Source organism: Equus asinus, chromosome 22 (genome assembly GCF_041296235.1).
Source record: "Equus asinus isolate D_3611 breed Donkey chromosome 22, EquAss-T2T_v2, whole genome shotgun sequence".
Lineage (NCBI taxonomy): Eukaryota > Metazoa > Chordata > Mammalia > Perissodactyla > Equidae > Equus > Equus asinus.
In genome coordinates, this window is record NC_091811.1 from 64,021,296 (window position 1) to 64,034,857 (window position 13,562).

A 13,562-nucleotide genomic window follows, 5' to 3' on the forward strand; every position below is an offset into this window, starting at 1 on the left:
AGTTTGCGGCCGCGGGGGGCGGCTCCTCCGGGGCGCGTGCGACGGTGCCTGTCGCCGGCGGCCTGCGGGGGGCAGCAGCGGCCAGGGGGACGAGCAGACAGAGGGCGCCTGGGCGCACCGTGGCCGAGGAGGCGGAGGCCCCTGGCGGCGCCGGCTCTGGAGACCCAAACTCCGCCGGGCTGCGCCCAGGACGCGTTGGACCGGCGCCGCCGCCGCCCTCGCTCGCCTTCGCCCCGCGGTGCCTGTCGCCTGCCCGGGGGCCGCAGCAGCTCTGCCCGCGGAGGAGCGGCGGCCGCGGCGGCAGCATCCCAAGCCCGGGCGGGAGCGCGGAGCGCCGGAGGCGGCGGCCGGAGCAGGAAGGGAGGGTCGCGGCGCCCGCGCTCCACGCCCGCCCTGCCCGAGCGCCCGGTGCGGGTTTCGAACAATGGTGCGGGGCGCCCGCGCGCTCCCCGCGCCCGCCCGGCGGCCGTAGAGGACGTGGCCGGCTCCGGAGGGCTGGGCAGGGAGACGCCCCCGGCCCTCGCTCGCGGGACTTGCCTGCGCGCCGGGCCTCTCGGGCCCCGAGCCCCGGGCGCCCCCGCTCCCCGACGGCCGCCCGCTCCGGAGAGTATGGTGCCGGCGCCCGGGTTAATCTAGGGCTCGGCTCGCTCCTGTTCGCCTCCTCCCCCTCCTCGCCCTCCTGTCGGCGCTGCCTCCGGGCTCCCGGCGTGTGGGAGTACAACTCTGCCTCTCCGGCGAGACCCGTTTGTGACCCCCTAACAGAACTTGGCCATTGAGAGCAAACCCCAAACAGCTGGATAATGTCCACTCCGAGCAGATTCAAAAAGGACAAAGAGATCATAGCCGAGTATGAAAGTCAAGTCAAAGGTAAGGATGGGAGCGGCCGCCTCGCTCCTTTTGTGTGCCTTCTCGTCATTGTGTTCCGGGAGTTGCATTTCTAACTTGGTGTCTGCGTTGGGGGAACGTGGCGAGGGACAGTTGGAGCGCCGGGCTGAGCCACCCGGGGCTTCGGACACGCCAGTCCCAGCCCGAACCCTAGTGCCGTCAAGCCCACGGGGAGCTGGAAACCGGGTGGCTCTCCCCGGCTGCCAGCGCGCCCTCCAACAGGGAGAGACCTGGCTCTAACTTAACCACCTTCAGCTGGACAACTTAGAGGGGCGGCAGGCAGCAGCGGCCCTGCCCAGTTATCATCCTCCTCAGTATTATTTTAAAATGTTACCATTGTCACATTATTTTTTTTAAGGAGTTATTTTTCTGAAGTCTGGACACCAAGTGGTCCGGAGCTTCATTGAGTACAGGCAATTTTGGACATGTACACCGTTCACTATTAATTTATTAGGGCGCGTCCTCATTTTATAAGACGGCTCCCTAACAGCCTGGCGGTTAAACCGAGCAGGCACTAGTGGAATGCGACTCCTCCTTCATAATAGGCCAGAATTCAGTGCCATCTTTCACGCTCCCACGGCAATATGGCTTTATCATTTGCTGGAAGCCACTTGCATGTAAAATGAAGGTTTGAATATTTAAGTAGTAGTTTCAATCCATTTACATTGTCAACTAACGAACCTAATTAAGGTTGATTAAGCATTTTTACTGAATGTGCCTTGTGGTTTAAAAAAATATGTTTTCTCTCTGGTACAAGTATTTGGTGCTGTTGAAGTGTTTAATAAATAAATACATTTGTTGGGTTTTTTTCTCCTCTTTTGGGGTCTCTGACCGGTAGCTTTCCTTATTGAGACAATGGATGGAGTGTTGAGGTTGCTGCTGTTATTTGCAATATTTAATGCAAAGTTCCTAAAAATTGCTTCATAGACACCTGTGTTTGTAAAGATACAATGTTATGAAAGGGCCACGGAGGAGGGCATCCCTGTGCTTGCCTTGGGAAAGCAGGAGCAGCCCGGGTGTTCTTTTGTGTGGTTAAGTTGTGGAAATGCCTGGAGTCCTGTGAGAGGGCCTGGTGGGAGAACCCTCTGTCACCTGGGTGTGAATCTGGACCAGCTCATCATGGTCACCGACAAACGCCACTACAAGTCCAGGGGCTGATATTTCCTTTAGGCTGACTCCTGTAATGGAGTTAAGGCAAACATTGTGCAGGAAACACAGATTTTTAAAATCTGCTTCTAATTAAAACAATATATTGTTATAAGAACTGGTTACATTGGCATGGGAGTTAATATTAGCAGAGAAGTAATTATTTCCTTAGAAACAGGTAAACTTTCTAATGAGTGTAACCTTTCTTAACGAGTCCAACACAGCCTAAAACCTTTCATTCTTAGGTGGAACTCTTGCTCAGCATCACCATTGCTCTGTGCCGGCTTTCCACATGGCTCTTTGTGGCAGGTCTTCGAGGAATGGCAGTCTGGCTTTCCTGCTGCCTGGAATACTGACTGGCAGAATGCATTTCCCAGTATTGGTTTAGTTACATTTCTGCTCTGAGGTCATTGTCCATGATCAAGTCCTTACATGAAAAATATGATTAATTTCTTTGAGTATGAATTCTCTAGTTATATGGTTACTTATATGCTTGAGAGTATAGGCCCTCTACACTGATTAAAAATCAGTAAAATGGGGTGGCTGGCCGGTAGTGTAGTGGTTGGGTTTGTGTGCTCTGCTGCAGTGGCCCGGGCTCTGTGGGTTTGGATCCCTGGCACAGACCTGCACACCACTCATCAAGCCATGCTGTGGCGGCATCCCACATGCAAAATAGAGGAGGATTGGCAACAGATGTTAGCTCAGGGCCAATCTTCTTCACCAAACAAACAAACAAAAGTCAATAAAATGGGATGTGTTGGAATGTTTAGAATGTATCTGTCAAATCCAATCCCAGAAAACGTTATGAACATGGTGAAGATTATTTTTGGAATAAATTCTGTCCCCTAGATCTGTCTGTTCTCTTCCTCTCTTCTTGCTTACACACTGCTCCCAGGAGTCCTCAGGCTGCTTTATGAGTCTTTACTGCCCCTGCCCTGCCCTTCTCCTCAGGGCCTGTGTGTAGACTTTATCTGCTTACCCTGCAATACTTACACATCCTGTGTCTAACCCAGATCATGATTGCCCTATGCAAATATGGGAATAGGGTAATACAGTGGTGTCGGATCATACCTTTAATGGCACAAATTCACCTGTAAATCTAGGCAAAATCAAGAAGAGAGTGGGAGAGAGATGACAGTTAAATGGTGCCCAAGGCCAGCTGTCCTCTGCAGTGAGGGAAGGCTCCTTCGGAAGGGCGGCACGAGAGGCAGGATTCTGGTTTTCTCACTCTTTCATTTCCGGAGTCTCTCTTTAAGGGTGAGCATCTTACCCTGGCAGAGTCCTAGCCCACTGTTTAAAGACAGGTGGTTTTAGAACAACGAGCTCCTTTATTCTAGCCAGCTGTTTTATCTGATGACCAACAAAAGAACTGTGGCCTCTTCTGTTGCTGGAGGAAAACCTGGCTTTGTTGGACTCATTAAGAGAAGACACAGGTCTGCTCCCAATGAGTAAAGCCACATGTGTTGGACTCTCTGGGGGGCTCAGGTGTATGAGTGACTTTGAGTCATTTTTTGTAGTTTTTTACCTTCCAACTTAGAACCTGATACTCTGGAGCATTGTCCTGTCTTATTCTTTCCTGTTTCCTAATACCAGTTGCATTTATTTCAGAATTTCTGAGAGGATGGTTTGATCTAAAGGAGTCACTCCAGATGTGGGATTTTGCCACTGTGGCTGCCTGCACATGTTTTGGGAACAGACTTCATGAAGCTGTTCCCAACTGGGAAAAGAACCATCGTAGGTGATAATGTGTAATTTTATGAGTAAGATCATAAATGTGTCTAGTTAGATGCATCATGTTGGGCAAGTCACGTAGCTTCCCTCTGTGTTTTGGTTTTCTCACTAAAAGATCCGGGGTTTGGATTCTCTCAGTCCTAGGGGTCTTTGAGTCTAATTGAAGATGTCATGTCAGTTCATATTAATCATTCAGTAAAATTTTCAAGCTTTTTGCATTTTCTCTTGGCTGCTGTGTTTTGGGGGGAATCATTTTTGCTTTTGTGTTTTTCATAATTCATAAGTGCTGTGTATCATTCGAGTTTTCAGGGAATTAAAATGCAACAGAGAATACAGAAAAATAGGAAGACCGTGTTCAGAAAAGTATAGCACAGAATTGCAAGAGGAGGGAGAATTGGAAATTATATAAGTAGTTGAAGAATAGATAGGTTTAAATCGGGGACAAGAAGACCCCAAGCAATAATTTAAAAGGAGTGTGTTAGCTAGGAAGAGAAAGATGGACTATTTCGTGCTTGTCGGTCAATTTCCCAAAGATTTAGAATCCAGACAAATTAATCTCTTGTTTGTGTAAACCCTTAAAAAGCAAGCTTGCCTGGAAAAGTGTATGAAATGCAAACCAGTCGACGATGCTGTTCATTGGCATCTCTGGCGAAGAGCTTAGCCATGGGAAAGATCATAGCAAGTGGCTCACAGAAGGTTTGGGGATTATCTGGATTTTAGTGACCCATGTAGTTTTTGAATTCTGCAGCAAAAATATTGTGGAGCAGGTATACAAAATATTGGTTCACATTTGGGAACTAAAAGAATCAGAAGACATTTTGTGAGGGGCCGGCCCGGTGGCGCAGCGGTCAAGTTCGCATGTTCCGCTTCTCGGCGGCCCGGGGTTCGCTGGTTCGGATCCCGGGTGCGGACATGGCACTGCTTGGCAGCCATGCTGTGGTAGGCGTCCCACGTATAAACGAGAGGAAGATGGGCACGGATGTTAGCTCAGAGCCAGGCTTCCTCAGCAAAAAGAGGAGGACTGGCAGTAGTTAGCTCAGGGCTAATCTTCCTCGAAAAAAACAAAAAACAAAAAAAAAGAAGACATTTTGTGAGGTGAAACTTACGGATGAGGGGTTGTGTTTGTTTTTAATAATGCATGTTGTTAGTTGCTAAGAATTGACAGCTATTATTTGCAGTGTTTTCCTAGAGATAATCTCATACTCATCTACATGCCGTGTGTACGGGAAGTGCCAAGAAAATCCGGTTCTTCGACCACTCTGCTGCCTCAACTACCAATAGTACATTTTGGTAGCAGATGGAACATGGGGAAGTGCCAATTCAATTTGGTATGACCCCATGGCGTGCCATAGGTTTCAACAGGGAGATTAAAGGTGCCACTTCACTAATGTGGAAACTCTGTCTACATCTAATGTTCTTCCATCTAACCTGGAATAGAAAACAGCCACAATTTAAATTATGAATTGAAACTTTATAGCTGGGAGGGACTTTCAACACTTCTTGTCCAACCCATTCATTTACACGATGCAAGGAGGCATAATGATGGAGTTACACAGTGAACTATGACACACCTGGGACTAGAACCCAGGTCATGGGCTTGTCAGTATCGCGGTGGACTTTTAGATTCCTCACAAAGTAGAGGAGAGATAGAACACTCACCTCCTTAGACTTTGCATTCATAGAAGGCATCCTATTTGGACCTAAGAGAGAACGGCAATGCTGCTTTGTTAACAGGAGTTAATTACCCTGATGAACTGTAACTGAGTTGTTGTTTTCACCCGGATCATTTCAAGAAATCACAATGTCCAGGCAGCCGCTTCACATGGTGGCCTTAAGATCAAGAAAAAAAATATGAATATGTACAAGTATAACTTGCTTAAAATTTTGGTCAAACTAATTGGAGCTATTGCAATAAGACCTCTTATTTTGCCCAGAAACCCTGATGAGTTTCATGAACTTCAAAATATATTAAGGAATAGTTTTGGAGAAAGTTTTGAGTAAAGCGTGTCCTTCTACAATACAGTGAGTGTCGGAGTGTCCTACAGGATGGTAAGTCTCAGCACGAGCAATCTCAGTTGGTTTGCTTACGCTGTGCCGTGTTGACCAGTTTGTCCTCAACGCTGGACCTGGTTTGCGAGTCCACTTTGTGTGTTGACCAGATCCTTTTCTTAATTCATCCATGCTACCTATTTTCACTTCAGTTCAGAAAAGAATTAAGATTAAAAAAAGGGACTAAGCTGTATGTCTCATCACTCTTGTCTGTTGTTGTTTTAGTTGTTTGAAGGTAGAAGTTGGGATTAGAGACAGTTATTTGAAGATATTTTTAGTTCTCTGAAGGTATTTTTATTTGTTGGTCCTGAGTTAGTTTCTAGTTTATTGACAGGATATACATGCTCTCCTGTTGATGTCTCAGGATGGGAGGAGATAGAACATAGTGTTTAAGAGCAGGAACTTTGGTGTTGGCCATCAAGCCCTGCCGCTAATTACATGTGTGACCTCTAAGTCAATTTCTTCGTCTGTAAACTGGGGATAATGATAGTACTTACCTCCTTGTCTTTGTGAGGCTTCGGTGGGGTGACTCGTGGGAAGCATTTATCACAGGCTTGGCACATAATAAATAGTCAATAAAAATTAGTCCTTGTTATCTGTTTAATTTTGGTTTTCTTTACATTTCAAGTGCCTCATTACATTTTCACTTAGATAAGCTTTTTGGAATTCAAATACATAATCGTCAGTCTGCTACCTGAATAGATCCCAAAGTGGGCGAATCTTGAATCATCCTAATGAAGTGCTCCGTACTTTTAAGGGAACCAGTCTGATGGTGGAATTAAAAAGGGAAATGTGAGGCAAACCGGAGAGGTTCCGCTCCTTATAAGGTGGCTTTTCCTTTGTGTCATTATATCTCATCCAAGGACAACTCACAGAGCCTGAAAGCACGTTTCCTGGGCCTGGGCTGCCATGTGTTGGCTTACGACTTTTGTTTTAAATTTTCTCTGTCTTCGTTCAGTGATGCTGTATGGAAAATGAAAACTGTAGTCCAGTCAATGGATTTTATTTTCCTGTGGTGAAAAGGATTCTTATGCCATCAGATCAAGTCACTGACTTAATTTCGTGGTCTTGAGACAAATATTTTCTTTTAAAGTCAATATAGAAATGAAAAGTTCACTGATAACTGCGAATTTGCTTCTGCTTCATTAGAAAGCACTGTGAGTTTTTCTAGCTTTATTGAGATATAATTGACATATAACAGAAAACATTCGATATTAAAAATTGTTGTCTGTCTGTCTCCCACACTTCTAGTACAGGGCTTCATTAAACATTTGTTGAATGAATAATCGTTTTGGATTATTACTCCTTTTAGGATAAATTAACACGGTGATCATTTAAAATCATGTAGGGTGTTCAGTCAGGTATCAACGTGAAATTAAATTGAATTCAAATACTGGGTAACTTCTTTAGAAAGTCATGAAGCTGGAAACGATCTAAATGTCCAATAGTAGGCAATGATTGAATTCTGCTGGGGGATAGGTAACTGACTTGTGTGCGTGCAATGTTACGCAGTCATCAGCAGTGGTTTTTGAAGAACATTTTATGGTGTGGAGAAATATTTTGTAATAATTGAAAAAAAGAAAGTATAAAAGGATGGCATAATGATAATTAAAAATAACCGTAACAGCAGCTGACAGTTCTTGAGCGCTCACCGTGTGCCAGTCACTGTTGTGCCTGCTCTGCCCGGGGGACTGAGCCTTGCACGGACCTACCAGGCTGCAATGCATGGCAGGAGGAACTGCCGGTTATTTTTCCTGCTTGGTATAGGTTGCACTTCCTGTATTTTTGGACCGTGGTATCCCCCTGCCCTTTGGTGAGTTTCCTGACTTAATGCAGGAATCTCACTTTGAGCTCCTCGCTCTTTCAGGATGGGGGTGGGGCAAGGTCAATCCAAGTAAAACTGAGTCTCTGGATTGCTCCTCTGCTCCTCAGATTGTCCACAGAACAGTTTCAGACTTCTTGTTTGCTTCCAACTCACTCACATACTTTGGCTTTTCCTTGCTTTGAGTTCAGCTAACAGGTGGGCGTGCCTGTGTATGTGTGTTTATGTGTGTTTGGGAGAGCAACTTCTCTCTTTTTTTCTTTTTTTGGTGAAGTTCACATACAGATAGGTACAGAAAATGATTACTTACTATTTAAAAAATAAAAATAAAGTGAATACTTGGGTTCCTAGACGCCCAGGTTAAGCAATATAACTTTCCCAGTGTCTTAGAAACTCCTGTTACCTCCTTTCCTGCAAACCTCCCTTCCTTCCGTTGCTCCTCAGACAGTTCTGAATTTAGTGTCAATCATCCCATTTTCTTTAAAATTTTAGGACAGTTTTAGAGTTGTCTTTATAGTTTTGATGTATGTAATATTCATATATCAAGAATACAAAGCCATTTGAACACTTACTGGATTTTTTTTATGATGTTGAGGAATTGATGTTAACATTAAAAACTGAAATAATAGTATTTTGGCATGTATAAGAAATCCTTATCTTTTACATATACGTGCTGGAAGGAAGGAAATAATAAAAATCAAAGCAGAAATAAACGAAATAGAGACTAAAAAACCAATAGAAAAAAATGAATGAAACCAAGAGCTGGTTCTTTGAAAAGGTAAACAAAGTTGAAAAACCGTTAGCTAGACTCACCAAGGAAAAAAGAGAGAAGGCTCAAATAAATAAAATCAGAAATGAAAGAGAAGAAATTACAACAGACACCTCAGAAATACAAAAGATCATCAGAGAATACTGTGAAAAGCTATACACCAACAAATTGGATAATCTAGAAGAAATGGATACATTCTTAGAATCACACAACCTTCCAAAACTGGATCAAGAAGAAATAGAGAATTTGAATAGACCAATCACCAGTAAGGAGATCGAAACAGTAATCAAAAACCTCCCAAAAAATAAAAGTCCAGGACCAGATGGCTTCCCTGGTGAATTTTACCACACATTCAAAGAAGGCTTAATACCTTTCCTTCTCAAACTCTTCTGAAAAATTGAAGAGGAGGGGAGGCTTCCTAACTCATTCTGTGAAGCCAACGTGATCCTAATACCAAAACCAGACAAGGACAACACAACAAAAGAAAATTACAGGCCAATATCACTGATGAACATCGATGCAAAAATCCTCAACAAAATACTAGCAAATTGAATACAACAATACATTAAAAAGATCATACATCATGATCAAGTGGGTTTCATTCCAGGGATGCAGGGATGGTTCAACATCCGCAAATCAATCAACGTGATACACCACATTAACAAAATAAAGAATAAAAATCATCTCAATAGATGCAGAGAAGGCATTTGACAAGATACAGCATCCATTTATGATAAAAAATCTAAAAATGGGTATAGAAGGAAAATACTTTAACATAATAAAGGCCATATATGACAAACCCTCAGCGAATATTCTCAATGGAGAAAAACTCAACTCAGAATGGACTAAAGAATTGAATGTAAGACTTCCATTTTTCACTCAATATTAGGATATTAAGATTAATCTACATGAATGTGTGTGGCTGTAGTTATTTTCCTTGATGTATTTATTCCAGTGCATGAAAATACTACAAACTATTCATGACATTTGAGTTGTTTATAGTTTTTTGCTATCATGAATAATAATAATAATTTATAAAATGCTATAGATGTCTTCTGGTCTACATGATTTTCTTGAGGTGTACCTACTAGGTCGTAGGAAATGTGCATGGTCAGTGTTACTACATAATGTCAAACTTTCTCAAAGTTCTTGGTATTTATACTCTTGCCACCAGTAAATGAGAGTTCCACATCCTGAAAAATACTTAATATCGACCAAATGTGTTAGTTAAGGTAAAGGCTAAACTATTATAATAAGGACAACTCTGAAAAACAGATATCTTTTTTAGTACCATTTGCTACATAGTCTCTTCTTTTAAAAAGTCGTCTACTCTTTTTGTCTCGATCAAAGTTTCGTATAGACATGAGTCTCTCTCTGGACACTCTCTTGTGTTTCATTGGTTAATTTATAGATTCTTGCACCAGTATCACACTATCTTAATTACTATAGCTTTATAATAGGTCATCATATCTGGTAGCCCGAATCTTCCTTCCTTATTCTCATCCAGAATTATCTTGGTGATCTTGGTCTTTTCTCTTCCAAATACATTTTAGGATCAGTTTGTCTCTCGTGGGGAACCCATTGGCATTTTTATTGAAAGTGCATGAAATTATACATCAGCCAGAAGAGAATTGTCACCTATATGATATTAGTTCTTCCTACCCATGAATATGAATATTTCTCCATTTATTTAGTTGTTTTTAAATATCTTACTGCAAAGTTTTATATTGTCTGTGTTTTTGTTAGATTTACTTCATGATCTGTTACAATTTTTGTTACTCATGTTCATGAGCTCTCTTTTAAAATTGTTTTCTGATTGCTTCTGGTGTGTAGAAATGCAGTTTGCTTTGGCATATTTGTTTTATATCCAACCACTTTGCTAGTCTTTTATTTCTAATAATTTATTCAGACTTTTTGCAAAAAAATAAATCTTATTTGCAAATAAGGCAAACTTTATTTCTTCCTTTCCAAATGTTATGGCTTTAATTTAGTTTTCTGGTATTTTTGCCCTAGGCAGAAATTTGAGTACAAAGTTGATAAAAGTGGTGACATTGGCATTCTCTTCTTGTTCTGGATTTAAAGGGAATGCTTTCAAGCCCTTCTTCCCTTGAAAGAGGATGCTTGTTTTTGGTTTATTATAAATGCTCTTTATCAGGTTAAGTAAAATCTCTTCTATTCCTTGTTTACTTGAGGTTTTAATCATTAATAGGTGGTTAATTGTTCCCTTTTTTCTTTTTGCATCTATTGATATTATTTTTTCTTCTTTAAGCTGTTAATGTGATGAGTAGTATGTATAGCTTTCCTAAATTAAACCATCTTGGCATTCCAGAATTAAACTATCTTCATCATTGTGCGCGCATGTGTGTGTGTACTTGGATTTAGTTTGCCAATATCTAGTTTAGGTTTTTTAATCTCCAGATTCTTCGGTGAAACAGGCCTAGGGTTTTCCTTTCTGATAAGTCCTTGTCTGGGTTCATATCTAAGTTATACTACCCTCAGAGAATGCGTTGGAGAATATTGCTTCTCTTTCTATTTTGTGAAAGAGTTTGAAATTTTGGAATAGTCCTTTCCTTGAAAGTTCAGTAGAACTGTTTATTGGGGTCTAGTTATTCTCTTAGTGTGAAGAACTTTTTAACTGCTAACCAGCAGTTAATCATTTTCTTTAGTAGTTCTAGGGTTATTTACCCTTTCTATTTCTTCTAGAGTCAGTTTTAGTAAGATATATTTTTCTAGAAATTTGTCCATCTTGTATCAGTTTCCAAATATACATAATGTTGATGATAATATACTCTTATTTTTAAAATATAAGCTGATCTGTATTGAATTTTAAATGCTATTTTAAAATATTTATTTTTGCCTTATCTCTATTGCTGAAGCTTAAAAGGGGTTTGTCTATTTTTTTAGTTTTTCTTTTCTCTTTTATTGATTTCTGCTCTTATCTTTACTATCATCTTTCTTATTTTCTTTGGGTTTACTCTATTCTTTATCTATTTTCTTAATTTGGATACATAGCTTATTCATTTACATCCTTCATTGCTACTGTGAGCACTTAAGGCAGTGAATTTCTTTTCTAATACAAATGTTATTTCTAATATAAGTGTCATTCCTAAAGGCATCTATTCTTCTTTCCTAATGAATATTTATGATAATTTTCCTTAAAGTACCACCATTGCTGCATCTCACAAGTTTGATATATATAACATTGATCAGAATTAAGTTCTAAGTACTTTTAACTTTTCATAATGGTTTCTTCTTTGACCCATGAGGTCCCACATGCCACAACTAGAAGGACCCACAACAAAAATATGTAACTATGTACTGGGGGGATTTAGGCAGAAAAATTAAAAAAAAGAGATTGGCAACAGTTGTTAGCACAGGTGCCAATCTTTTTTAAAAAAATAAATAACTGTATGAAAGTTGCTAAGAGAGTAGATCTTAAAAGTTTTCATCACAGGAAAAAAAGACATTAGCTGTGTGGTGATGGATATTGACTCACTGTGATGATCATTTTGCAATAGTCACAAATATCGAATTATTATATTGTACACCTGAAACTAGTATAATGGGGTTTTATTTGTGTTTTTTTTGAGGAAGATTAGCCCTGAGCTAGCTGCTGCCAATCCTCCTCTTTTTGCTGAGGAAGACTGGCCCTGAGCTAACATCCATGCCCATCTTCCTCTACTTTATACGTGGGACGCCTACCACAGCATGGCGTGCCAAGCGGTGCCATGTCCACACCCAGGATCCGAACCGGTGAACCCTGGGCCACTGAGAATCTGATTGTGCGAACTTAACTGCTGCATGACCAGACTGGCCCCTGATATAATGTTAAATGTCAATTATATCTCAACAAAAAACCCATGCAATAGATTGATGGGCTCAAAAAGAAAAAAACACACTGAATATTAGACTTCTATTTCTTACAATATGGTAAATTTAGATAGATACTCCTGCATGACCTTTCCAGTTGAAACTAAAATGCTGTGTAAAATATCTTTAAAATATGACTTTAATCTCATCACCAGCTTTCACAAAAGCAAACAATTTAAAAAGGCCCAAGACAAGATAAAGTCAGTATAAAATAGATCAAATGATAATAAGTCCTATGGAGAGATTAAAAGCAGAGGAAGGGGATGGGAAGGGCCAGGAGAGGTTGAGGGTTATCGTCTTAAATAGCGTGGCCAAGGAAAACAGTGTCAAGAAAAATATTTCAAAAGATCAGTATAGTCAGACCATGTATTCTATGATGACAAGTTAATTAGAAATCAGTAACAAAAAGATAACTAAAATAACTCTGTATATCTGGAAAATTTAGAACATTTTTAGACAGATCATGAGTCACAGAAAAAGATCATAATGGAAATTAGAAAATACACAGAACTGAAAGATAACAAAAACACTACCTACAAAAATTTGTAGAATGCAGGTAAAACAGTATTTAGAGGAAATTTTATTACTTTAGAAAAGAGGAGAAGTAAGAACTTGGAAAATAAGTATGAGCTTAAAAAAGAATGAGCAAAATAATGCTCACCAAAAAATAAAAGGAAGGAAATAATAAGGAGGAAAAAACTAATGAAAGAGAAAATAAATATACAATACAGTGAATCAAGGAAACCACTCGGTCACGGGGCCGGCCCCCATACAGTTATTTTTAATTTATCCAATACAGAGTTCTGTTTCAGCAAGAGAACCCTACAGTATATATAGTTTAAGTTACTATGGGAAGGAAAAATCTGTTTTTTCCTAGAGAGAATTACAGGATTCTGTCCTTGCCATCTAGAATGATGTTTATCATCCAAGATGCACACACTGACGAAGATGCGCATGCAGGAGAGCAAATAATGTCACACAAATACTTTTAAGTTCTTCATACATAGGTTTGTGTCTGCACATGGAAAAATGCAGTGTATATGGATTTTAGGGATGAAAATGTGCAGTGAGCATCAGTGAAAGGCTCTGATTGGGCCAGAGCCCGGGAACACCCACGCTTTCTGAATAATCTGAGATGCTGTTGGGAAAGCTGGGGTCTTGCTAATCCTCCAGAGTCTGGTCTTTCACTCTTGCAGTTTGCAGGTGACAACTTTCCTTTTCTTGTGAAGCTGCTTCTATCATTTTATCCCTTGGAGTTCTACTCTAAAGCTGGCTTCAGGAACCTATAGT

The 13,562-nt window shown here is 40.9% G+C and overlaps 1 protein-coding gene across 2 annotated transcripts in view; it reads left to right on the plus strand.

Moving 5' to 3' along the window:
- Positions 1-349: 349 nt before the first annotated feature.
- SRGAP1 (SLIT-ROBO Rho GTPase activating protein 1) overlaps positions 350-13,562 on the plus strand; it is a 258,624-nt gene continuing 245,411 nt past the window's right edge. For both annotated transcript variants that reach the window (XM_044755489.2, XM_044755491.2), the window contains exon 1: positions 350-867. In XM_044755489.2, the coding sequence (XP_044611424.1) occupies positions 801-867 (67 nt within the window). In that variant the 5' untranslated portion in view covers positions 350-800. The remainder of the gene's footprint in view (positions 868-13,562) is intronic.